This window comes from Chamaea fasciata, unplaced genomic scaffold (genome assembly GCF_029207755.1).
Source record: "Chamaea fasciata isolate MVZ Bird 193981 ecotype frontalis unplaced genomic scaffold, bChaFas1.0.hap1 SCAF_7, whole genome shotgun sequence".
NCBI classification, from domain to species: Eukaryota; Metazoa; Chordata; class Aves; order Passeriformes; family Sylviidae; genus Chamaea; species Chamaea fasciata.
Window position 1 is genome coordinate 47,111,873 of NW_027094092.1, and position 26,918 is coordinate 47,138,790.

At 43.7% G+C, this 26,918-nt stretch overlaps 1 protein-coding gene across 3 annotated transcripts in view; it reads left to right on the forward strand.

Annotated features, from left to right (window-relative positions):
• The window catches only part of RIN3 (Ras and Rab interactor 3), a 74,497-nt gene that overhangs the window by 2,985 nt on the left and 44,594 nt on the right, over positions 1–26,918 (forward strand). For all 3 annotated transcript variants that reach the window (XR_010721934.1, XR_010721935.1, XM_066188693.1), the window contains exons 2-3: positions 15,570–15,756; positions 18,639–18,753. Coding sequence is in view for 1 of the 3 variants with exons in the window: in XM_066188693.1 (XP_066044790.1) it covers positions 15,570–15,756; positions 18,639–18,753 (302 nt within the window). In the remaining 2 variants the exon portion in view is untranslated. The remainder of the gene's footprint in view (positions 1–15,569; positions 15,757–18,638; positions 18,754–26,918) is intronic.

The following is a 26,918-nucleotide window of genomic DNA, read 5'->3' on the forward strand; positions in this document are numbered from 1 at the left end:
TAAAGAGGTCAAGCACTAGAGGAATCTGTAAACTGAATCACTCTCATAGATTCACAGATTTTAGCTTCAGAAGGGAATGTTTAATTGTCTAGTGTGATCTCCTGTGTAGACCAGACCAGAGAACCTATGAAGCACGCTTTGAAAACCATGACTTCTGCTGAAATGGGAGTTTTCACAGAATCACTGAATATTCTGTGATCCCACAAGGATCATTGAGTCCAGCTCTTGGGTGAATAGCCCATACAAGGATCAAACCCATGACCTTGGTGTTATTAGTTGGCCACAAGAGCTTTGTGATCAAGGGATTCTTCTATGCAGGCCACACATACATCTCTGCAATGCAGTAAATAAATCTTATACCAACTTTTACCAAGTTCAAGTTTGAACTGAGAAAAAATTCTTTAAAACTTCTCGAGAGCCATCCTTTGTAAAGGGCTAAATCTCAGATTATTTGAATCAGTGGAAAAAGTCCTGTTGGCCTCAGGAAGTCTTGGACCCAATGCAAAGTACTCCTCAAAAAAAAAGGCGTACTCCCACCAGAACCTGTGAGATGTGGTGTTTAAATGGGGAAGGGTCAGTTCAGGCAACTGGAAACGAATCAGTGTTATTAAATCCCTGCTGTCTGTCAAGGTCTGATAAGGGATAAACTTTCCAGTTGAGGAGGATGGTGCTTATCAGGAGGGAAATCTCTGTGCTCAAGATGCATTGCACCAAGACTGGGACATCACTGTAAAGATACAAAGAAGGAGGTGCTCTCCAAAGCTACCTGAATTTGGTAGGGAGGAGACAAAAATCTCCTGAAATTTGTTTAACTAAAGAGCATGTTTACAACCACACTTCCTTGTTACATGGTTTTTCCAGCAGTTCCAGTACATGAGTCCTTGCCAAACGTAGTGGATGCTTGGAACACATTGTGCAGTGGTACTGGTGGTAGCAGAGAGGGCAACTGTCCTTTTGGTTCCTAGAGGGCTGACCACACTGGGAATATTGCCCCTGAGCAGGAACTTCTCATCACTGCAGTCTTATACCAGTGCTCACAGGAATGGGAGCACAAATGTCAGCAAAACTCTGATCATCTACTTTCTACTACAGGTACAGCTAAATATAGTTTTTCACTTCCTGTCCTAAATGGCTACGTGCTGGTTTGTGCTGCTGGCTTTCCAACCTAGAGGCAACACAGGCTGAAAAGTGTACACGTAAGTTGCACACATCTCCCTTGCTCTGTGTGCACAGGTAAAAGCGGTGGGTTCTGGAGACCAGCTGGGAGAGTTGCTTTGCACAAATTTGGGCTGTCTCTGATGGCCTGGGGAGGCTGACTTGGAGCAGAGACTGAACCGAGCTAGAGAATAAAGTAGATATTTATTGAAGGGCTGTTAAGGGTACACCTTGGGCAGGACAAGAGTCTGACCAGGGCTACACCCAAGGTGAATTTAAAGTGGTCACAAAATGGACGACCCATCATGAGGTCTCACAGTTTTCTAAGTTTGGGTACATTTGCATTTTGGGGTTTAATTGTCCAATTACAGCTTCAGGTCGTGAGGTCTCATCCTTCTTGTTTCTTTCTTCAGTCCACTGTTGTTTATGCTGTTGGGCCTGAAACTTGTACTTGTTGTCCTTGGTCTTCAGGAGGAAAAGGATTTGTTTTGTCTACCTACTCTGTGAAGAGGGCTTACTGGCACTTAATATGAGGCTCAGAACTACACCCCTAAGCAGCACAGAATCTGAAAAACGTAAAAGCTAAAATATAAGGCATCAGCTCCATCCCTTATCAAACCATGTGTGCATAGTCCAGATACTTTAGCAATTATCTATTTTATAGCATATTTCCAAATGATAGTAGGACTATGTTTCCACTCATTCATCAGTAAATATAGATGGTTTCTCTGATATCAACTATATAGGATTGTGAGACTCAGAAAAATCTCCAAAATTACCTGAATAATAGACATTAAAGAAAATACCTAAACTAAATCCATTAGGAAGAAAAAAGCTGGAGAGTTTTAAATGCTTGTCTGGATCAATTGATAAAGAGCACAGAAACCAAAGTGCCTTAGTGAGACTTGGACAAAATATTGTCCATCACAGACCTTCAACCTTTATAATTTTGAAGGGAGAAGGTTTTTTGCATTTGGGAATAGAAAGGAATAGCTCTTTGAAAGGTAATTAGAATGAACAGGCAGCTGTTTGGAATGGCTGGTCAAATTCTAGTGTAGATGGATCTGTGGGTAGAGTGAAGATATGGTCATCAAAAGCCCTTGGTGACCCAGAAGTTTGTGACAATTTTCCAGTTGTATCAAAAGGCATTCCTCCTGTGTAGGGAAGAGTGTCTGTATGTGTGTGATTGTTTCAGTTGCCCTTTGTGAGGAATTACAAACTAGTGACAATGAATTTAGGTATTTATATGTCATTATAATCTTTCTAATTAAATTTAGGATTAGAAAAACCAGGGGAAGGCATGTTTAGCACATACTCTGTAGAAGACCAAAGAGAGGCTATGATGCCTCTTGTGATAATGTCATCAGTTCTGGGTGGTCATAAAGTCACAGGGGATGGGATGTGCTGGGATGGACCTGGTCTTGGCAGTCCCAGTGTTCAGAGCAGCAGCTGAATCACAGATAATTTTGCGGACCGGGAGCCTTTAATTCCTTCTGAGGAATAAAAGCAGAAATAGTTACAAAGCTGAGATGTTTGATCATTATAAAAATTTTTTAGTTTTAAAGTGCTTATAGTACCAAAGAAGACTTTCCGATTTCTCTATACCAAAACTGAGAAAACAAGAATGAGAGGAGACTGTGTTTCACTGCAGAAGCGAGTTTAAGCAGGCATTCAAGAACCAGAGGAAGCAGTTAATGCAAAATCATGCTACAAGGGCAAAGAACTGGCCATTCTTGGATCTCAAAGCAGGCATTTGTCTGCAGTGGTCTGCAATTTAGTCTGTGTCCTACCTTTCTTCCTAATCCAAATTTTGAGATTAGTTTTTCTCTGTGGTGTTGGATAGGTGCTTCATGATGAGCAACAAAGAGGAATCTCTTGAGTAAATCCTCATCTGGAGCCAGGTAGGAGCTAGACAAAATCATGTGTGCCTGTCTGCCTGTATTAGAAAATATCTTTTTAAAAATCTAAGCACAGGTACATGAGAGGTTTAGTGAAGGTGCTTTCTTCTCCAGAATTTGCTGAATGAGAGGAGGCAATGCCCACACAGCCCTGGTAGGCATGGCCTGGGTTCCTGACTGTGTTCTCTGAGCAGTAGAACTTGTTCAAAGCTAGGTCAGGTTACCAGAAGTACTGGCCATGGACCTCTGAGGACATTGTATGGCACTTGTGGGGTGAAATCGCTGGGGGCCACACGTGAATTTGAAGAGCAAGGTGCCTGAGGGGGATGTATATGCCTGAATCCTGTCCTGCTTACACACCACTTGAACAAGGATGCACAGCTTTTCCAGCAGAGCCAGCCAGCAGTGGAGTACTCTGGAGTTCATTGTTACAATGTAGGACGTGTCTATACTGCAAAGTGGGAGATGTGAGGGTGCTGGGCACACCCTGGCTCTGACGCTGATCTAGCTACACAAAGGTGAGAAGGCAGCTGAAGAGGCAGGCAGGCATCCATGGAGAGCTGTCCACCAAAAAAGGTGCACGAGGTCAAAATCTGTCAAACTCTTTCCATGCTTCCCAGCCAGTGAGGGCTGCCTGTGGTACACAAGGAAGAGGAGGGTTGTCCTTGTGCAGTGGTTGCACGCTGTCTGCTGTGGAGGGTAGGGCTGCTTGTGTGTATGCTGTATTTTCTTGGCAGCCCACTCTCCCCCACCACTCTGGTAACCCTGATCTGCTCATACAATGCAGGAACACAAGTGCCATTCCCTTCCCCCCACCCTGGCAGAGGGAATTCCTAAACCACACAGATGCACATGGCTTAGTTGGAGCCATGCTCTGGTGTCAGTCTGGAGTAACTCTCCAGAGTTGGAGCTAAGTTCAGAACCCACCGCAGGCTGTCAGGTGGTTGTATCTCAGAGAGGCAAGGCAAGCTTTCAGCTGGTGTCCTTTAATTGTGAAGTTTGGTAACACAGCAGTGTGAAGCAGCTGTGGTCAAGGGAGCAGTGCTGTTTAACCTGTGCAAATGAAATAGAGCTACAAGCGTCACCCAGTGTGGTAAATATTGTAGCCACAAGCCTTTCCTCTGTCCATTCTGTACCTGTCTGAGCTAATTCTACCCACCTCCAGAAATGAGATCCCTCTATACTCTGCTGGAGGAGACCATAAAGGCAGTACTTCCCTCAAGATAATCAGTTGCAAGAGTTTTGAAGTGCTGAGCTCCTCTTCGCCTGCACCCAAAACGGTATAAATCTTTTTGCAAGTGAAGATGATTACTTGAGCAGTAAAGGATTAGCAGATGTGAGCATTGCATAGCTGGTTGTGCTAGTCACATTTTCCTAAATAGATATTCTGTTAGATACACGCGAGCCAGGGAGTGCTATGGAATGCAGCTCTTTTCAAATAGACGAATACATACATGCCTATGTGTGTGCCTTTCCCAGGCTTTCTGTAAGCTTTTTGCTAAACAGAGAACGTATTTATGTCTGAGTAAAGGATTTCTGCTTTCTGCATTACTGGTACCTTTAAAAGGGACAAAGCGTTTTCAGTAACTGTAATCATATTGGGTGATTAATATAAAGTCCTTGTCTGTATGAAAGGATCTCTGGGTGTTTCATGGGTATTAAGCCTCCCAACAACCAGCTGAAGACAGGTACTCTTACTATAGGAAGGGAAACTGAGGCATGAGTTCATGGAGCTGATCTTAGTCACTTACTTCGTAGCCCAATCCCCTGGGTTTTTGTTGAGCAGTGAAACTCTGGTCTTCCTCAGACCATCCTTTAAGTTTGGGGTGATGCTAGGAGCAGAATCCATTCCTCAGAAAGCCTTTTCTCTTTGGTGGATGAGTTCCCTGCTGGATTATGGAGCTAAACTAGCTTCCTCAGTGTTTACCGAGCCTCTACAGCTGAAGCAAAAGTGGTTTGTTGGGAGGGTGTGGAAGTGGTACTCTTCCTGCAGTACCTTCCATTGCCCTGGATGAGGAGGAGCACAAAACCCCACCCTGAGAGTTGTTCTCTGAGGCAAGCCTGGAATCCTGGCTCTGAAAATGATCCTGCAAGGCGTGGGACTGCTGGAATTTGCTCTAGGTGACTTGGGGTCTGTGTATCAGCACTGCTCCTGTAGGGTTGGAAGACCTGTCTTACTGCTTGAAATTAGCTCCTGACCATGTTAATTAGTACTTTCCCTTTGCTTTTGCAAGACTAATGAATTGTTGGGGAATTTCAAGTGCTTTGTTGAAAGCAACTGAATACAGACAACTTTCTGGATGCTGGGGAAACTTAGGTAAACATAGGGAATCCACACAGCTCATGTGCATCCCTCTCATGGCCCTTCTGAGAAAGCCAGTCTTTTGAAGTCTCTCTCTTGTAAAAGCAGTTGTTGGGCAGAACAGCTGCAGTCTCTTGTGAACTGGATTAAATTTTCTGCTGCTTGGAAAAATTCACCAAGGAAACAGAGAGAGACCAACAAATAGCAGAGTCTGGAGACAGACAGCACTGCTGGCTACCTGCATCACTGTTCTGCAAATTGCTAGCAGACTTCTAAGCAAAAAAAGGTTGTCACACATACTTGGCTAAATGACAGCCTGGGACCCAGCCCAGCCTTTCATCTTGCCTGCCAAGAATCTTTCTCTTCTCTCTTTTCGTTTTTGCCCCCCTTGAGTTCTCTTCAAGGAATTTGTCATTCCTGATACCCTCCACAAAACAAGAAACCAGGCAAAGCTCAAAGCTTATCCTGCTAAATCAACACACAGGAAAGATCTTGGCTTTGGCCAACTTTCTTTTCTGTCCATAGGGCAAATATGTAATACAGAATGTTTTTGTGTAATTGTGTTCTGAACTCCCATTCTAATTCTTTTTTAGGATTAGAAAGTAGTTAATTTTAAGCTGGATCTCACAGATAACCTTTCCAGCAAAAAGGGAAAATTACTGTTGCCCTCCCAGCAGAGATTGCAGGAGGGGCACTGTGAATAACAGCCTGAGACAGGGATAGATGATGGGTTTAGTTCCTTGGCCTGGAATTCTGCTGTCTCTCTTTGCTATTGGAACTAGCTGTCTAGATTTAGTCTGGGTTTACCCTGCCTAACTTTAGGTGTTTAATTGTTGAGTCCATTTGGGAACCTATGCACCCATGGTGACCTCTGGTCTTACTGGAGAAGCAGTTGTTCTGGGGAGTAGTTTGGGGTGACTGGTGCCAGTGGACTGAATCCAAGTCCTAAATTTGTTCATGCCTCACCAAGCTGTGCAGGGAGCCAGGCAAGAGAACTGTATCCAGCACTAACTTTCTTTCCCCCTCTGCCCCCAGAGTCAGAGTGCCCCAGTGTCAGACAAGCAATAGCAGCCTGGAGGTGGGGGTGGCTGCAGCACGGATGTGTTGGGCAGGACATGACCGAGACAGCCGTGTTGTGGATTGTCTTGTCTTAAACTACCATGACCACAAAGCCTGTGGCTCATGACTTACCTACATTTTAGTCTTGGCAACACAGTGACCATAAACACAAAGGAACAAGCCTGAGGTCCTAGAAGTGGTTTGGTGGGGTCTGGGGGAGCTGACAGGTTTGTCTTGCTGCTTGGCAGGATCTGTAGTCACATGCTGAGCTGCCAGTCACTGCAGGGACATTTTATCAGTTTCTGACACTGCTCCACTAACCAGCCCTTTGGTCCCAGGCTGTCCCACCAGCACAGGAGCATGAGGGCCATGCCCACCCACAAGACAAGTTGCTCAACTTAGCAAACTAGAACACCTCTCCCACCCTGAGTTGTTTCTAGGTGTTCTGGAGGTGTTGACCACTGGAAGATGACAAGGGACCATGTCCTTTCCCCACCTTTCCATATCCCTGATGTACCCAAATAAGCCCTTTTCTTCTTCCTCTCTTTCCCTCAGGAAGGCAGATCTCTAACCTTGTCCCAGTTAATGCAGGAAGGAATCCCATCAGGTAATAAAGCAAGAAATAAACATATTTATCTAATGCCTAATCAAAGTTAGAGACATACAAAATTGCTGGAGTAAGGCTTAAGGAGGACAGCCAAAAAGTAGGTTCACAGATTCAGATATTTGGGGTTTTTTTCACTAAGAGCACTGCATATTGAAATCCATTCACACTGATGCTGCGAGGAAATCTTACACAAAACATGAATAACTGTGTGTAAGCAAGCCACTTTGAGTGGTGCCTTATGACAGGAGAGACCTCCGAAGTCCTGTGCTCTGCTCCTTCAGATACTGCAGAATGAAAGTCCAGTGGATTTATTTCCCTTGGCAAAACAACCATTTCTAGTTGCAAATCATGACTGAGATAAGCGTTTGCAGATACTTCTTAGTACGGAGGAAAACTGCTCAGCATTACGCAAGTTTGTGTGGTTAGCCTCTCATGCCTTGTGTGCTTCATGTCTACACTCAGTCTACTCACAGGGTGGGCAAGGCCATAGCTTTTTGTCACTGGTCTGATGTTTCTCTAAATATTTTGCCCAGGTTTTTTGCTGTAACACATCACGCAGAATTTTAAAAATATATGGAGTTTGAAAGAGAATGGCTCTATGAAAGCTAAACTGCAGTCTATTCTTAATGAAGTTTGAATTGGAAATTTGTCCCTCCCCTCTATTTTCCGTTTCCCTTTCCCCTCTTTGTTAGGTGATTACAATATAGAAAAGCGTTCCCAGGGTTTCCATTCCTGTCTTCCTTCCTGTCCAGATGAGCTGGAAAGGGGCAAAACCTCTGCCCATCACCTTGACCCTGCAGTGAAAGCAAGGGTGCTCTGGGCTTGCAACATTTCAAGTGTTTTTGGAATGCAGAGAATAAGCCTTCCTCTCCGGGTCATGGCTCGGCTGGGCCCCTCTTGAGCACTGACATGGGAGGGTGAGGGAGGTCTGGGGTTTCCGTATGGTCTTAAAGCCTAGGAAGTTGTTTCTCTTCTTAGCATCATTTGCTTCCGGTTTCTGCACCACCCAAGCCTTTCCAGAGAAGTTGAATTATCCACCAAACACATTTGCAGTTTTTTGTTGAGGAAGATGTCTGTTCTCGAGCCACTCTGACCCTGCCTTTCAGCAGCTCTCTTCTCTTTGCACTCAAAGGGCCTTGCAGAGGTATAAATGATCCTTCATTGCCTGCACACAAAGAAAAATCTTTAGTTTCGCTGATATTTTGAAATTCCTAAGAGAATAATTTGGGTTTGAAATAGGCAAAGGACAAATGCTCTGAAAATCTCTGACTGTAAAAGTGGGGGATAACAACATCATGAACTGATTGTTGTTAGGAAGGGAGTACAGCTAATAAAACCTGCAACGTGGTTTTGACTTGACAAAGTATGTTTTGAGCGAGTAAAAAGAGAGACAGTTGATGTTTTTGAGGCAAATTGTTGACTGCAAAATATAGATGCAAAATAAATATAAAATAAATTTGCAAAAATAAATATGCAGAGTTACATAAAGGCAGCAGTACAGTTTGTGAATACTAGCCAAGACATGTTACACCAATAGTGTATAATAGCCCCAGTCCAGCGTGGGGCCACAGGCAGCATATTCCATTGGTGTTAATGAATGCAGGAAATGGCTAGACTGAAGGGGAAAGAAAAGCAGGGGGCCTTTGAAAGAAGGGCTCTTCCTTCAGGAAATTTTCGGATGTTTGTTTTTCAAGTTGTTTCTGTCCATGCCATGGCTGTGTGTGTGTGTGTGAGAAGGCTTGTTTGTCAGTAGAGCTGACCTGGGAACCATCAGTTATGAGAAGTAGCTGGTACTTTGAGGTTCTATGGATCTGCAGTTCTTTATAGCATACATGACTCTGTGTATTTAAATAGACGGACAGATCTTGTGAACCTAGGAAACACAGAGAAGCTGGGAACTCAGTAAACATTTAGTTGCAGCTCCCCACCCCATGAGAGAACTCTTCGCTCAAAGGTTGTTGACAAGGTCAAACAAGAGGGTCTGACAGGGGTATTGCTGCTGCTTCTCTGTAAGTACTTACAATTAAGGTTGATAATTTTAGGAGGAAGAAGCATTGGAGGGTTTATTGGAAACACTGCAGGCACTCCCTACTCCTCTGTTCCTGAGTTACTTGGCCCTGCTGCTCCTGCCCTTAGAGGACCACCACTGGTCCTGAACACCAGGTTGGTGCTCTGCTGAGGGACAGTGGTTACACATTCCTCACATCATCAGCAGGTCTCATCCAGCAAGGCTCCTGCAGAGCTGACCTGACTCCTCACCTTTCAGTGTGGGCAAGACACTACTAAGTTCAAATGCAGACAAGCTGCAGTCAAGTCCTTTGCCTGCATTATGGAAGTAATGAGGAAATACATGTGTTAGCTTTAAACCTGGTGATGGCAGTAGCCAGGGGACCAGGGCTTAGCACAAGTTCGGTCATTCTGCCAGCAAGCTCCATGTGTTTGTGCAGAGGCTGCTCCTGAGGCTTAGCTCCTTCAAGCTAGCCCAGCTATCCTTGCTGTGCTCTGCAGGCAACGGTGCATGTCCACACAGCTCCTCCAGTGCGCTGGGATCCATCAGACCTCCAAGCCAAGCCATGAATTCTGTAAGACACCAATCTGGTGTCATATGTGAACAGAAAACTCTGTGGCTACTTGTTACTTAATAAATTGTCACATGATTTAGAATTCTGCCACCTGCACACATGGCCATGAAAACTTTTTGCTCTTGAAGTATAGTATAACTTGTTCATGTTTGTGACTTCCTCTGTTGGTTTTCTCCAGGGTGGTGAGGGCTTGGTGAACTGATGCGTGGTTTAAGGGTAGGTGAGTTGTCCCACACCTGACCACCTGATTCCTCTGTGCCTTTAATGGACCTCCCTAGCAGGGTGATGACTTGCTCCACTTTGACAAACTTTGATGAACATGTGCAAACAGAGTCCAGCTGCACACAAAGCTGCTAGCCTTCACAGAAGTGGGTATTTGGGAATCCCTGACAGGTACAGAAGAGCTCACCTGAAGTGAGACTTCAATTGCAGTGTGCAAAATTCACTGCTGAAATGGACGGTGCCTGTAACAGAAAGTGGAGCAGGTGGGAGACAGAGAGTTCTTCTGAGCTATGAGGTGTCAGGATATTTAGGAGACCCTTGGTTTGTCTTACCATTTGGCAGCTGGAACAGCTGCTGCCTTGGCTATTAAGCTTGGTCCTTCCCAGGCTGAGCCAGAACTCCTGGACGTGCAGAGCATCAGCTGTAGACCGAAGACCAAAGAGTCGAAGGGTGGACATTTAAGTAGAGTAGGAACAAGGGGACCAGTGAGCAGGAGGAAGTGCTCTGCCAACCACAGGCTCTCCACAGACCACAGGCTGAGAAGCACAACTTCCTGAGCTCTAAACTTGTCACCAGGGTGGACTAGTAACAGAAGCATTCTGCAAGGTAGGGAGGACACTGGACAGGCAAGCCTGCCTCATGGGACACACCAACCTTCTCACATCATTTCCATTATCCAATTTTTCTGTACATCCAAGAACCTTACAATAGAGGAAGCTCCCATGGCTTGCTTTATATCCTACTACTTTTCCCCCTCTTTCTGCCTGTCAGACAACAAGAAACCTATTTATTTCTGACTAGAGGGTGATAATTAGCTGGGTGTGATCCCTGCAGATCTCAAGAACTTCTCTTTCTACTTTCAGGTTTTTCATTGTTGGCTATTTTATTTCAGGTTGTTGGTTTGACTTTTGTCAGATCCCTTGGCTCTGTTATGAAGAAGCACTTATTAAGACCTGAATTTTCCGCAAATCAGGGTTCACGTTTGGTGCACAAAATCAGCTTTTGTGCTATGGGTTTTCCAATATATCACTTTGCTGCATTCCCATCTTCTTAATACTCAGTTTTATGATGAAACAGCTCCAAAATTTCAAAGATGTTGGGGCTCTTTCTGCAGCTAGGTTGGGTTCACAGTCTCACTTCCACCATCTTTTGGAAGAAGGAAGAACCCAGCAAGGTGACTAAAGGCAGGTCCAGAGAGTAAATGAATCCTTCTCCTCCATCTCGGATTAATTTGATCTGGACTGATCAAGTGATCAAAGATGGGCTGGCTTATGAGAGTAAGTAGATGGCATCAAAAAATGGCCATTTCTAAGGTGGAAGCAAAATGAAGCTTGATGTCATCTAGCTGTGGCACTGCATGACTTCCCTCACAGTGAACTGGAAGTAACAGCACATGAATTCACATGTCTGAACAAAGATTTTTAATAAGTCTGTGTAGTTTGGACACCGAGCTACCTCCACTCAATGTGTTCCTCAACACCTGTCTAATCAGAAGTGATACCAAACCAAAGAAACCATAGGAAGCTCTGTTTCTTGCAATGGGTGAAACCTTGTACTTATTTGCTGTTCAGGTAACTCCAAGTATTTCTGTAAGGAAAGAAGGTGACTATGATAAAAAGGGATACAGAGATCTGCCTCTATTGCCAGTGGCACAGAGCCCTGCAGCTGAGTCCAGCTGGGTTGGTTGTAACACAGGATGTAAACCAACCCTGGGAGTCTTCTTTCAGTCTTTTAATCACAGTACTGTCATCCCACCCATGTCCATGAAGCTCCATGCTCTCAGCTGTCTCTTTTAACCACAAGAATTAACAGCACTGTGTATCAGCTTCCATCAGGACTGCTCTGTTGGCTCCAGCAGCTTCTGTATTTTTTTCCCGCTTCAGGTGCTCCTTACAACCACTGTGCTTGAAGGGTTTCCTCATGTCAGCTTCAGTCACAAGCTGGCTTGTCCCAAATGGTATCCCGTCAGGTACCAGGTAGCTTTGGTGCAAAAAGTTGCTCTATCACCCGGCGCATGGAGTTTGTGACTGTCGGTGTTTCGCCCTCAGCATCAAGCCAGATGGCACACATTTTAAGACCTGTGCCTCCTGCTTTGCTATAAACATGAGTTGTATCATACAGAGATACCATTGTATCTCCTTCCTTGAGGACAGCACAGTAAACATTTGCTCTTGCTCTTTCTTGATGTCTTCTCATTTTCGGAGGGGGAAGTAAAAGCAATAAAACATAATAATAAAAGACTAGCTCCTAATCCTTACATCTGGTCTATTTAAACAATACTAAGGCACTCAGACACTACTTATCAGTGCACTACAGAGCATTTAATTTCCAATTTAAGATTTAGTTTTAAAACACGTTATGTCTCTTCTAAGAGCACATGTGCAGGAGTGAAGAATTAATCTGGCAGTACCTGCTGCTGTTTCACACAATTGCTGTGTGTCTCAGCTGCCTCAGGGAAATTCAGTGATCAGCCGCATATAGTTCAGCCAGGAAGCCCTTAGTGTCAGAAGGTTTGTGACAATACTTTTAAAACTCCTTGCAAAGGTATGCTCAGGCCTTCTCCTGCACAAAATTCAGTGGATTATATCTCCTTGCCAGTCTGCTGATTTCTGGGAATATTCAATTGGCAAGTGTGGCTCCTGGTTTCTAAAGCAATGAGTCATGGCGGTCATTACGGCAGTGTACTGTCACTGTGCAATAATTCAAACCACCATTGTCATTATTATTGCTTCCAACAAGCAACCTGATACCTTCTGTAAGCCCAGGGCAGGTGTGTGAATGTAATCACTGTGCAATTAATTAGCTTGTGCCGCCAGTTAGTATGCAGCACACAGCTCCCTGCTTCCCAACTGAATTCAATTTAGCAGAACCACTGCAAGATTTAAACATATTTTGCAGTAAGAACTCAATAAAAGAGAAGAAAAGCAGGCAGCTCTAGGGACAGCTTTTCAGTTTCATGTCACACCTAGCAAAATGAGCACCTGCCTCTATCAGCCAAAGGGTTTTGCAGAGCTGTGGGACAAGAGGAGAGTTTTATGTTATTTTTGAAAACTGAGGCTTTAGAAATCATCTGATGCATGAATTCTGAGTGAGCGAAGCAGAAAGGGTGGCTGCTCACTGTGGTGGCCCTGGAAATCCCTTCAACTGGCAGCACAGCAAGAACCCAGGAGCTGCCTGCGCTCCCTCCTCTCTGTGCAGCCACTGAGCTACTGCAGAGCCAGATTAAATTGCTGGATTAAACATTCCCACAGCCCCATCCAAATCTTTGTGACAGCTGTGCCCAGGACAGAAGTCAAGCATCGGTGCCATAACTGCGTCAACTGGTGTGTCATGGGTCACAGCATTACAGCTGAAAAAGGTCTGGGAGGTCATTCACTCACATTTCTTAGCCAGCACAGATTTGATTCAATAAAGTATGTGCTACTGCTCCAAACACGGAATTTTAAGTGATTTGAGCATTGCAATTCTCTTCCTCTTCTTCTGGGAATTTATCCATCATCTCTTTTAACTCACTGACAGGAAACATCTCACCAAACATTCCCCTGATTCCATATGATCCCGTTAATGACTCTTCCTGCCTCTCCTTTTGCCAAAGTCTCCCCTTTCACTCATCTGTGATTTTCTCCCTCTCTACAGGTACAGGAGCCTGCTTAGCTCCTTTCAGGCCGGTCTGGCTCTTGAGAGGAGAATATCTCATCCCTGAGGGCCCACAAAATATTGGACTCCTGTTATGCCAAAAAAAAAAAGCTTTATCCACTCCCCTAAATTTTCTGCACTGAAAGACTCCACACACTCAAATAATGAGATTTTCCATTAAGGCAAACACTTTCAGGCTCTTACTTTTTCATCTTCTATTTCTGAGTTCGGAATTATTTTCTATTTTCTATCCATTCTTCAAAATTTAGAACCTAGATGCAGCCGCATGTACTGGAAGGTCAGTTCTGTTCTTTTTCTTCACCAGTCTGTTCTTGCTGCCAAACCCCAGCTGGTGCTGTGAGCAGGGCTCTCAGATGTTGTGCCTGTGGGAGGGAGCAGAGGGATGGATGCCTGCACCCCCTGTGGGGACCCCTGTGTCAGGGTCACTGTGTGCCTGATGCTCACCATGTCCAAGCTGCTTTAGCTACTTTCCTGGCTTTGTTGATAACCCTCATTTCCCTCCAGGCAATGGGATTCCTGAGCATCAGTGCTTTGCTGGCCCCACCTTACATAATTAATGGCTAACGAAGTCCTGCACCACAGGAACTATGGCTGTACATGTCACCTCCTGGTGCCACAGTAGGACATTATCAGCATTGACCTCCTTTTGATTTAGACTTCACGCGTCATTCAGATGTGATCAGGTTCATGCCTATGTGACTGATTAGGGGAGTAATTTTTGCTGTTATGGAACATTTCATTATATGTCAACTTTCTTTCCCTTCAATTCATTACTTCTTTCCCACTACTGAGTATGAATATTGCCATCCAACACATGTTTTCCTTTCACATGGTTACAAGGCTTTTTTTTTTTGGTTGTTTCTTCTGTAAAAAAAACCCCAAAACTAAGAGATGACTCAGGGTAACTTCCAAAAGCTGTCTTCCCTCACTTTACTCTTTATGTTCAGATTATATTGATTAAAATCACATGCTGTTACATCTGAAAGAAATTCCCTCACCCATGTGACAAGCTGGGCTTTTATTACAAGTAAAGGGAGAGTTTCACTTATTTCAAATTGCTTTTTTTTTTTTAAGAACAGTTCTCTCATTCCTTCTGTCTTGACTATGATCTTTAAAAAGTATTGATTAAAATCAAGATTCTATGAACTAATACCCTTTAATCTACAACTGGAATTACAGAGGCACCTGTATTTTATGAGAAAGCTGTCTGTGAAGGGTTGAAAAAGAGAAATACTGCTAAATATAAAATCTCTGTGTTGCTTTTGGGATTTGAAAGGCTATTTTTACACAAACTGATGTTTGGGACAGACTTGCTGTGTTAAGTTAGGCCTTTGAAACTACTCTCTTTTAGTAGTTAAAGACTGACCTTATTTGAAATGTAGCACCTTAAGATCTGGATCTTTAAAAATAAAAGGAAAGGAAAAATATTTGAAGTAGGACTGTATAAAAATTGAGAGTCCCATTTTCCATTCTGACATCTATGCAGAAAGTTAGAGCAGCAAAACACTTTTTGCATATGTTCTCTTACATTTTCTTTAAATGTAAAATAAATTAATCAAATTAATGACAAGCCTGTATCCCCATGAGTCCATGGTCTTATCCAGCAGAGCTCTTGTGACCAGACTATTCAGCACAAGTATTTCCACTGCCTGCAGCTGTAAACACATGTATGAATATTTCGTCACATCAGCACCGTGGCTTGAAGCCAGTATTTAACGCCAGTCTGCCATTAGACTGCAGGGACTTATTTGCTACATCGCTGCTTTTGAAGCCATGAAAACATCTGTCAGACCCCTCAGCTGTCGGGTGGCATCTAGGGGATAGGCATGCCCAACCCTCTGTGACTCTGGCCACCCCTTACCCATGTCTGTGGGCACCTGTACTTTGGTGAACCGAAACCAAGAGAGCTCAGCACAAGGCACCCTGCCAGCCTGCTGTCAGAACAATGTGCCCATGGTTTGATGCCCCTCAAGGAGCATTCCTGATGTCTAAGTGCCCCTGTGTCTGCCTCTGTGTTTGCACTTACAGTCCTTACTCCCCCCATTTTCGCAGTTCTGCTTACCAGGGACTCCTTTGCTGTGTTTCAGCCCTGACAGAGATACCACTGAAGAGGGGAAAGAGACACATCTCTGTCAGGCCACTGCTGTGCGAAATTGCCTCCAGCTTCCAGGGATCAGCATCCTTGACAAACTCATCAAGACGTGTCCTGTCTGGCTTCAGCTGAACATGAGCCAGGAAAGAGCTGGGGCCATCCTTGGCAAAGAAACAGCAGGGGTAAGTCCAAAGTGATTTCAGTTCAGACAACCACATTTCCTGTCCTTGGTTAGGAAAGCAATGCTTTTTTTTCATGTGGAAACAAAAATATTTAGCAGACTGTTCTCTGTTTCCATTGCCATTTGATGCTTTACCTCTCTCAACAGCATAAAACAGTTATATTTGCTTTGGGAAAACAAGGAATATTATCTCTGGTTTTATTTGCTTACCATGTAGATTCGTGGAGATGGCTTCCCATTCACCGCCATACCCACAAGTATGGTGATTATCCTAATCTGGAGCAATGAAAAAAAATCTGTGAAGGAGAGGACCTTAGATTCAGGGAGCTGCTGGGAGTCATTTTTATTGCAACAATGGGTATCTGGTTTGTATCAACTGAGTATTAGAGAATTGTACACTTGTGCAAAGCTCAGAGCTTGCTTAAGGAAAACAGATCTCTGCCAAAGGGAGCTGCTCCCCTTTCCTGAGAGGTCTGAGCTGTGAGGCATAGCAGGCTGTAGATGTGGATCCTTTGGAAAGGGCAGGTGCAGATGACCTGAGCTCACCTCACACCTCCTCTGAGGACGTTTGGACCTGTCCCTTGGCTTCGTCAGTCTATCCCAGGGCTAAATGCTGGCACAGCCCAGTGACACCCTCCAGTGGGAATCACCTGAGCAGCCTGGGCTGTGCAGTGCACCTCACCCTGAATCAGATTTCTCAATTAGATTGAGCAAGTAATTATCTTAGTTTTTCTGCTCTGTCTGTAAGTGGAGATGTGCGTGACTGTCTGTGATGTTGCCATGCGTGGCCCCAAGCCTCCTCAGCCATTATCCATTCCCAGAGGCAGGGGGTCCCCCACCTCTGAGTGGATTTGGGGAAACATCTTGCCTCTGTTCCTCCTGCTCACACTGCCCTCGGGCACAGCCTTCAGCTGCACTCAGAAGCAGGCAGGAGAAGAGGTGCTGTATCAGCGGTGTCCCATGGCAAGGGCAGAATCTCTTGCCCTCTGTGAGCCCCCCTGAAACTGGGCAGCACCATTCCCACGTGCGGTGAAAATAGAAGAGTCTGATTTCAATACCAGTCCTGACCCAGGCCGCAGGTTTAAGTACAGCTCACAAAACCCACCTCCTACTTCTCTGAACTGCCATAGTCCAATTTTAGCCTTTGGATCCATGGCAACCAGGCGTGCCAATCAGGAAAAAAGAAGTGATTCATTTCCAGGTTTCATTTCCCTGGTTGTTTAGATTAAATTTCAGATGTAGCAATATAAGATGGTGCTGTCTGACAGTCATGGATAGAGGGATGGCACTGCCACGTGGGTGATAGGACCTGGGCAAGGGAGAGCCTCTCCCTGCAGATGCTATCTGCCTCCTACCTGCAGATCCTTACTGTGACAGAAGGTGGGGGCTGCCTACTCTAGAAATCAGCCTGTTCAAGGCACACACCTGTGCTTATATTTGCATTTTCTCTGCCCTGATGGTGGACCTGAGCCCCTGGGGCTCCATTTCTTCTGAACTCAGAGGCCAAGAAGACAGCACTGTGTGAGGTTGTGAAGCAGCCCCAAAGCTGTGTGTTCAGCATGGGTGCTTCAAAGCAACTGGAGATGCTCTTATGACTGGGACTCATGCAGGAAAGGGTCCTGGCTTCTAGACAAGCTTTTAAAAAATTCCTCTGCCCAAGAAATTAATGATGTTTTGCTAGATTTCCATACATTACAGTTGATTAATGATTTTATCAACTCACACTTCTCTTTCTAATATTATCCAGGTTACAAAATTAATTTTTTAATTCAGTTTTTTAAAAATACCTTGGATCCTTTCTGCCCAAGCTTACTGTCAAAGAACAGATGAAGGTGAAGATTATTTTGTCTTTGTATCTGCACCTTCAAGATACAAGCTAAAAAAATCCCTGACAATGAATTTTAATTAGAAACACACTTAGGATCTCACACAATACAAAGAATGAAGCATTTTTTCCTTTTTCTTGGCGGAGCAGCTCTGTGGGAAAGGACCTGTATGGATGGTGAGCACTGACCCACTGAGGACAGGCTGTGGAACCAGGGCTTGTTCAGCCAGAAGACAACTTCAGGGGACCACACAGCAACCCCTGGTGCCTGCAGGGAGGTCACAGAGAAGATGAAGCCAGGCTGTGCTCAGCACTGCAGGGTGGGAGGACGAGAGGCAACAGTGTACATCGAAACCAGAGGGGTTCAGACTGGGTGCAGGGAAACATTTTCTCCCTGTGAGGACAGTAAGTGATGGGACAGGTTGCCAAGAGAGGTTGTACAGTCTCCAGCTTTGGACATTCTCCAGACTTGTACAGACAAATCCCTGAGAAACTTGGTCTGGCCTCATGGCTTCACCCGGGGGATTGGAGAAGGGTCCTCCCAGGATACCTGCCAGCCTGAATGATCTTCTGGTCCCAGAAAAAAAGTTCTGCCACAGACACTGTGACCACCAGAACCTTTGGCCTTATGTTCCACTCATGGACACTCAAATCCTTATCAACTAAATGTACAAGTGACTCCCTTGCTTTAGACCTGGACTGGTACATTCTAGGGTGATATCTGTAATTTATGACACTGATGTGAGGACCATCACCTAAATTGTGAGTGCAGTTTTAAACTCTTCAGTTAGGGAAATAGCTTGCTTTAGGCATAAGTGGGACATCAGTGATGCATAGAAACTTTGTGAGTCTCTTCGCAGGTCTGTATTTCACGTAGATGAAATGTCCCTTTCTCCATTATTTTTGTTATATAAAGCTTAACTAAGTGGAACAAAGCTAAAATAAGGCTATTTAAAGGTGGATTGTACTGATAAAAATCTACATAGCCAATGACCTAAAATAAAGTTTAGAAGCTCACATATTGTACCTGAGCTCTTGATTCTTTTCTCCTTTTTCAGATATTCTTAGTTAGGAAAGAGGGTAATGTGAACAACATGGTCCTTGCAGTCCGCCTGCCAGTGCAGAACGAGTCTCCTGGTGTGCTGGAGTACAACATTAAAGAAGAAAAATCAAGTAAGATCTTTATGTTTTCTGGTCTTGCTCTGGTTATTGTACTGAGTCTTCTTGTGATCACCAATATTTATGTAATTGCACTTGCACTGAACAGGTTCCTCTTGTGACCGGCAGCAGATCTTGCTTTTATGATGTAGTTCAGTTAATATTTCCTGCAGCTGCTTTACCTCAGCTCCTCTGTGGTTCTGCACCTTCTGTTACCATTTACAGACTAACAATAGGGAAATAAAGCACCTCCAGATGAGGAGGCCAGTGCTTTGATCGAGTGAGAGGACCTGGCTTTTACCAGCTGGAAGTCCTGAGGAAAGTGGAAAGCATTGGCAGACTAAGCCTTGTTAACTCACTGACTCTGTCTCTAAGCCACTGAATTTGGGGATCACCAGTCATCTGACATCTGCTACTTCGCCTTTTCATGCACCTCGTACAGCCACACTGAACAACAAGTTACTCTTAAACTGTTTTCAAAGCCAACCAGGGAAGCAGGTGGTTGGTGGTACTGGTGCTATTCCCGGCTGGGTAGCCAAGTCTGCCATGATCAAGTGAAAATTAACCCAGTCCACAATCGGCCATGTCTAATGCAGCCCCCTGTGTAAATGGATGTGTAAGGCACACGTTTTCCACTTTTAAAGGAATATTTGGAAACACCTGAGTTTTAGGGTAGTCATAGAAACACACACTCAAAAGAGTTTATAAAAATAACTTCACATTATTTATTTATCTGAATACATTTAAAACCTCTGCCACTGAGCTCTCTCCCAAAGCCAGCTCCCCAGAGAAACTGTTTTATTCTCTGCTAAAACACTTGTGTGTTTCTGCAGATCAGTGTTGCAACATTACTTTCCCCTTGTTCATATGAACTTTTACAGTTGCTCAAATAGTTTTTCCTTCTCCTATATTTCTTTGCATATCTCTGTGTTGTAAACAGACTTCAAAGCCAGAGGTACAACTGAACTTCTTAAACTGTTCTAATCTCAAGGCCAGACCACAATCTGTCACAGCATTGCTCCTGCACAGGGTGCAGTTCCCTGTCTGGTTGCTGCGTCCCCCTGGGAAATTTTCTCTCTCATCTGCCTGCTCCTGGGAGCACCCAGCTGCTGAGATGTTCAGTGTTCAGTGCTCCCGTGTGAAGGCAGGAACAGCAAACCTTTTGCCACAACTTCAGGTGTTCAATTAAGAATACAAGGGCAAGGGTTAGCTGCAGGGTAGGGAAACTTTTCTTTATTTAGCTATTTGAACTTGACCTAGGACTTAGATTTTTCATGGTGGGGAATCTGTTTTTGATGATTCAAGCTTTCCTTTGGATAAAAGTTAAAAAATCAAATCATGTCATCCTAAAAAATGTCATTTATAGAAACGTTACTTCTTGACTTACGTTCTGTGGCATAAAATCTGATTTCTTTTAGGACAGACAAAGTAAAATGTAGTACAAAAATGTCACTGAGCTAGCCTATCTGGAAAGACTTTGCTGCCATGCTTTTCCAGCTTCCTTGCTTCTTCTAATTTTTCACTACCTTAATGCAAAGAGTGTATTGGGAGACAACCTTTGTGGTAGAAACAAGAATTAAATCAGTTGCCACCACTTTCATACAAGTTGCAAAGTAAGTGTAGGAGGGTAATTAAAATTCAGCTCTCATTCATAAAGCAGGAGAGCTGCCATCCCATGCAATAGTCCCAGCAGCCATGAGGCTCATGCATTCCTATGGTGGATATTCACATTATTTTTAGCTTGAGTTCTGTCACTATTGTGTGTCAGTTGGTAGAAAGCCTCTCGGTTCTCCATCCTACACTGTGTTGACAAGAACACGCTGGGTACAGAAGTGGTCACTCTTTTTCTTCCTTTCTCATTTAGGGTAAGTACCCTGGATTTGAAGTTCAAAAGAAATTGAATGAATTCTTGTTAATAAAGCTGAAGGGCTGTACCTAGTACAAGGGGAAATGGTAAATCTTGTGTGTCACAGAGTAATCTAATACCTTAGGTAATTAATTAAGTCTTTAGCTTTACAACTACATTCCTACACTGCCTTCTAAACTTTTTTCAGAAATAAAATTAAAAGATGTCCAAATGCTTTAAAAGAATTTAAGCTTCCTTGACAAGTAACCTGGTATGTCTGGATTGCCTCTGATCAATGATGTGCCCTTCACTCATCCCTGGTATTCTTTAAGTGTCAGGGTAGGAGACCTCTAAGCACTCCCAGAGATACTCTCTTGCTGTGGAATACAAGTTGGAAGTTTGGTGTCACACTCATGAAAGTATGTAGAACACCCCAACTGCATAGTCTGAGGGCCACTGTGGACTGGCAGGGTTTTTCCAAACATCTATTCTTGAACTTCAGAAAATCTCTTTCCTTTCTGAGTTGACACATAAGGAGTGATCTGTGTGACGTGCTCCAGGGAGAGCTGTTTGTCCTTTTCTGAGAACTGGCTCCTCCTAAAGCGTTCAAAGAAGTAAGAACAAATTCTTCTTGCTACTGCAGTTCAACTCATTAGACTCCACACAGTTGACGCATTCAGATGTAAACTGAAATCTGGATTTGCCTTGACATATAGAGTTCTGATTTTATGGAGAGCCTTCCATCAGTTGAAATTCAAATTGCAACCCAGCAAAATTCAAGTTGCAACCAGCTTACTGTTTTGAATAATCTTGCCAGCTGCTTCTTGTCCTTGGCTGTTTGTAGAGCCGTTCTTATTCCATCTTATTTTTCAGTCAGGATCTGGGGAGACTTTCCCTGGTATCATGATGATGGCACAGAGGTTGTTGCCCAACCCCTGTGCTCCACATAGAGATGGCCATTCAATGAAATACAAAAAAACCCTTCAAAATCTTCTTGGCATTGCACTGCCAAAAAAGAGTGCTTCGTTGTTTTACTATTTCGTTTCCCCATATCAACTTTGTTGATATTTGGTGAAATATTTAGGGAAGTATGGTTTTCTGAAGGGAAGACTGCATTTAATTGTGATTTCTCTTTTTAACTGGAAATCCCCAATGAACCCACTAGGCAAGAGAATAAAGAAATGAAACCTCTTTCCTTTTTTTTTTTTTTTTTTGGGGGGGAAGGAATTTTCTCTCCTCTGTGAAGTAGTCTTTAGAGAGAACAGGAAAGAATGGAGTTTAAAAATATTCTTCTGGTTCTTTTTCTGATTCTTTTTGGTTGTAATTATTCCAGAGACAGGAAGGTTAAATCCCAGTGGTATGAGTAGCTGTAGAAGAGACCAAAAAGCTGATACCAGGTACCATATGGTTCATCAGAAAGCTGAGAAACCTGGCAAGTGTCAAAGCCTTGGATCTCTGTGGTTTTGCACTTGGCCTGCAGGATCCCTTACTGCTTACTCAAAGAAGTGGAAATCTCCCAGACCTAAAGCTTGTTACAAGATTTCTACCATTTAGAGATGCAGTGTTGGCAGCTGCCTCTCAATCTTTGCCAAAACCTTGACAACTTTGTGCACTTTCTGTTCCGAGAGTTGCCCCTTCTGTTTTATTCTGAGATGGAGCCCCAGCCTCACAAATTTGAGCACCCCTTCCTCAGCTGACTGCTGCCCTTGGCTCTCTCAGTAAACTGGTGGCAACCTCAGGCCTCAATTCCCCCTCCTTTTCATGTATTTCCTTCAGAAGCCATCCTGCTGACCTCAGCTCCATTGCAGCAGTATGAAAAAAGGAAGAATCAGATGTTTAAAGTACTTGTGCATTTCTGAAGTAGTGTATACTGAGAGCTGGGAAGAAGCATCTGAGTACCATAGACCATGTGGTGCAGGTAGTGGCAGTAGCTTTTACTTTCACAAGGAGTCATGAAGGCACCTGCCACAGGGGTAAAGTCCTTTAACAGAGGAATACTCTATCACCTTAAACTGAGGTTAGTAGTTTCTTTTTTTCTGGGAAATTTTGTGAATAATATCTGAAAATAATTTGATTTCACAAAACACATGAGTTGATCACATAATTCCCAGGAATCTTTTACATATGCTTTGGTGTGGGATGTGTAGTAATTGTTTTCCAAGCTCTTCTGTACCAAGAAAAAAGGATGTGATTCCTTTCCAAGTAAGCAAAATGGCACTAAATCAAAGTATCTGCAATTTCACAGAATAAAGAATATATTGTTCATATATTGTTAGATTTTTAAAAAATAGAAATAACAATAAAACTGATATACTAAGTCTGTCTTGAACTCTTCAGGTTCATGTTGTAAGGGCTTTGAGGCTGGCCTGATCCTGCCATAGCTGCCCATCTCCTGTAATCATGCTCCTGCCTCCCCCCATTGCTGCAACTTGGTTTAGCTCACTTGGAGGTGTATTTTCAGAGGCAGTCCACACGAGCCCATGTTGTGGAGTTGCTGTCCTTGATCCTTATTTAAGCTATACCTGTGGGGGACAATCTGCCACCAGACACAACTGTTCAGAAACATCTCCTACAACACATGGGGCCAAGGTTGGGTTGACCCCCACAAAATCAATGAGTGCACAGCTGAAGGAGGGGTTTATAGTGAAGTCTTGGCCTTAGTGTGGCTATTTGATTTATTAGAGGAAAATTATGAGACTTAAAGTTCTCTGTGCTCTCACCCTCCAAGCTTCTCTGCAGACCAACTCTGAACAAGCTGGAATATAACAGAGGTCTTGAAATAATCTTAGCAAAATCAAATGGGAAAACCAAAATAAATTATCTCCAAGTAATACAAAAATGTCCAGAACATGATTAATACCTCCTTTGAAGGATGAGACATGGTGCCATTGGACATGGTAGCTTATACTCAATTTTTGGTTTATGGACAGCAGCTGTACTCCAGGCTACGTGTTATGAGCTTGTGATAAGGACCCAAAATATACCTTGACAGAAAAGGTGCAGGCAATTACTGCACTCCAAAGCAGTTTAAGAGCAATCACTGAGTGTTGCTGCAAAATTGCAAGTCTGGTAGCAAAAAGGATGTTGATAAAGAAATCCAATGTCTGCCCCGGTCACCTTATTTGACCTTTCTTAAAGTCAGACTGAGCTCAGGAAGAGCAGACTGGAGTTTGATATGAAATGCTTGAGACAGAAGGGATTTAGGGAAGGATCACAAGTCAAGTAAAACACACAGCAGCAGTTTAACCTGCCTGGTTAATTCTCTAACTGCTTTTACCTGTTTACCATGAAAGTTTGTGAGGATCTGACCACTTTGTACACCCACCAGCAAACTCAATCAGGACAGAAAAAAGAGTTACACGAGATACAGAGGCAGCAGAAAGGCAGGCCTTCCTCAGGAGGCCAAATGGAAATTTAGATGAACAAAGGTGTTCCTTTCCATGTTAGATGTTAGGAAATGTGAAATCAACAGGAAAAGATTGCTGAAGGGCGAAGATTTCACAATATACTTCCTTGTCTTAATGATCCCAAATAGGTGCAGTCTAAAGATGTGAAAGGAAGCTTAATTCTCAAAATCAACTTTGCCAATCATTACAAGTCACTTCCGTCACTTCAGCACCGCCATTCCTCCTTCCCAAGTACATATGGGGAAAAAAACCCCACAGTTTTTATTATAGACTAATGCCGTTTGCACAGATAAAAAGGACATGTGCAGCCCTTCTGACCATCCTGTAACAGTAACAGATGGAAATTAAACGACAGTAATCAGGCAGCAGCATGTTTACAGAGGGGCATTAGAGCAACAGGGGGATGGACTTTGTTCATCTTTGCAGGCTTAGCTCTAAACAAAGCTGCTGAAAGCCCTGGTCTTTACATCCCAGCCAGCCTGAGGTGAGGGCTGTGGGCGTGCCTGGCATGATGGCAAAGCTCAGATATTCCTGTGTATGGGCCTGCCTGGGTCAGTGTGTCCCAGAGCTGTGCAAGGACTCTCACTCACAGGGCAGGGAAGAGGAGGCAGATTGAGTAGGAACAACTCAGTAGATGCTCTCTGTTGACTCAAGCACCTCCAGATGCTGACAGCAGACTTGTCTATTACACTTCTTTGTCACCCCAGCTCATATGGCCAAGTACAGTCATTTATGGCAGATTTCCCTGTTTAATTTTGTTAATTTTAATACATAATGCTGAGGCTGGATTAATGAACTCAGAGACTAAAGTACTTGCTGCTAACATGTCACAGTATGGTCAGGTGGTATTTTCCCACGTGAGCTACATTGTAGTTCTGCACAAATGAGGCCATAGGACAAAAATAGGATAGCTAGGTTACTGCAACCTACTCACAATTTAACTCCTTTAATGCGAGTGGCCAGTTGTGCAGATGAACTTTGTGATATGAATATTTTTGTGGAAGTGTTGACAGCTCTTGCAATAGCTTCTTCAGTTTTGCAAGTCTTTTGATAACATTCTGTCTCCTGGAATCAGGAAGTAGAGTGAAGATAGGGAGAATTTTATTTTTTTTTCCAGAAAGAAAAATAACCATCACAAATGCAGGAAAAAATCTTACAATTTTGGTAATAGTCTGTCTTGGTTTAGAAAAAACCCATGACATAGTCAGAAAACAGAAGATACAGGAAAACAACCTCTACGAAGACAATCTGCCATTTAAAAAATAATCTTAATTGCATTTATTTTGGATCCCTTCTGAACTAGAATGAAGATGGAAGAGATAGAAATCTGTGGTACAGACTGAGATCAGAAATATGGGATCCTTCACTTCATAGCTGAAGGGAATAAACTGGTGTATATGTGCTGGTATACCTGACTCTGACTTCTAAGATAAAGACATTTATTTGGGTAACACTTGCAGATTTTCATGGGAGGTTTTAAAGATTGGGCTGGATGAAGCCTTGAGTGACTTGGTTTGACCTCATGGATGGCCCTGGTTTTAGCAGGACTTTGGGTTAGAGATCTCCTACTGTTCCTGCCAGCCTGAGGGATCCTGTAAGTGATACTGAGTCTGGCTGTGGAAAAGCTCAGGGCAGACAGCAGTTCTCAGAAGGGATGTCTCAGTAGAGCAGCAAAAGCACTTCCCATTCTCTAAGGTCCAGGTTCTTGAAGAAATACTGCTATTCACAAAGGAACAGTGGTGAAAAATAAGTAAAACAAATATTTTGTGTACTAGTATGTCACCTGTGATCTCCCCAAAACCCGTAACCTTCCTTTCTTCAACTTCTTCTCCCTTTATGTATAGGGAAAGATAGAATGTGCTCAGTTCATTTAATCAGTGCAGATTTGCAGTTAACTCCTATCAGGTACTTGAATGTACTTGAAAAGACCCAGTAATGCCCCACAGAGGTAACCATATGCCCCTAGGCATACTGGGGAGCTGAGCTTGCTGCAGGCTGAAATAGACTTCATCATGTGCCATTAATAACACTGAAATGCCCCTGGACTGTTGTTGCACAGATATTAAAGGGAATTTTCAGTTGGCATGGGGCAATCCAAGGAGTAAATATATATTCCACACTTCCCAAGTTGAGCCTCTCAAAACAATCTCTGACTCATCAGACTGCAGGCAAAAGGGCCCATCAGAAGGTATATTTGGTTACTTCTGTTATCATTGTAATGGTACCACAGCTCTTTTTTAAGTGGTCACTTTAAACGAAGCAGTTGGCCTTCTTCAGTGGAGGCCCTGCAGCATTCAATACCGGAAAGAAGAATTCTTAATTCTGTAAACTAAGGTGTGAAAGCAGGGTAGGACTATTTATAGCTTTGATTTCCTCTGAATAGATGAGAGGCTGAACCCGACATTACAGAGTGAAAAGATCAAGGTGGTGCTTTTTTTGGTTTTTGGGTTGTGTGTGGGTTTTTTTGATAACCCATTCCGGCATTCAGCGATAAAGCAAAGAGAGGACTGATTTGGCAGCCACCTCATGAACTGCCCTGGGGACTTGTCTACTAGTCAGGAAGGTCACTAAGCATCTTCAAGTTCACTCCAGAATATGACTTTACTGAATATACATTTATGTGTATAAGGAAAAAACATCAGTTGTCCCAGCAACTAGTAAGTGAAGGTACTGCAGCCCCATGGGTACAAGTAAAATAGGTGGAAAAGGGCATGGGCCCTCTCCTGGTGAGAAAGAGTCAGGTTTTATGTGAGTTTAGGCTGTAACTTTGTGCTGACAGTGCTGCCACAGGAAGGGCTCTTGCCATTCCTCATCTGTCAGTGTCCCTGTCCTCCAGCCGCTCTGGTCCCTGTCTTTCTCTGCCTCATGAGGGTTATGGCTGGGAAGGAGTGAGCAATGTGGATGTGGGGGTGTGAAAGCAGGACAGT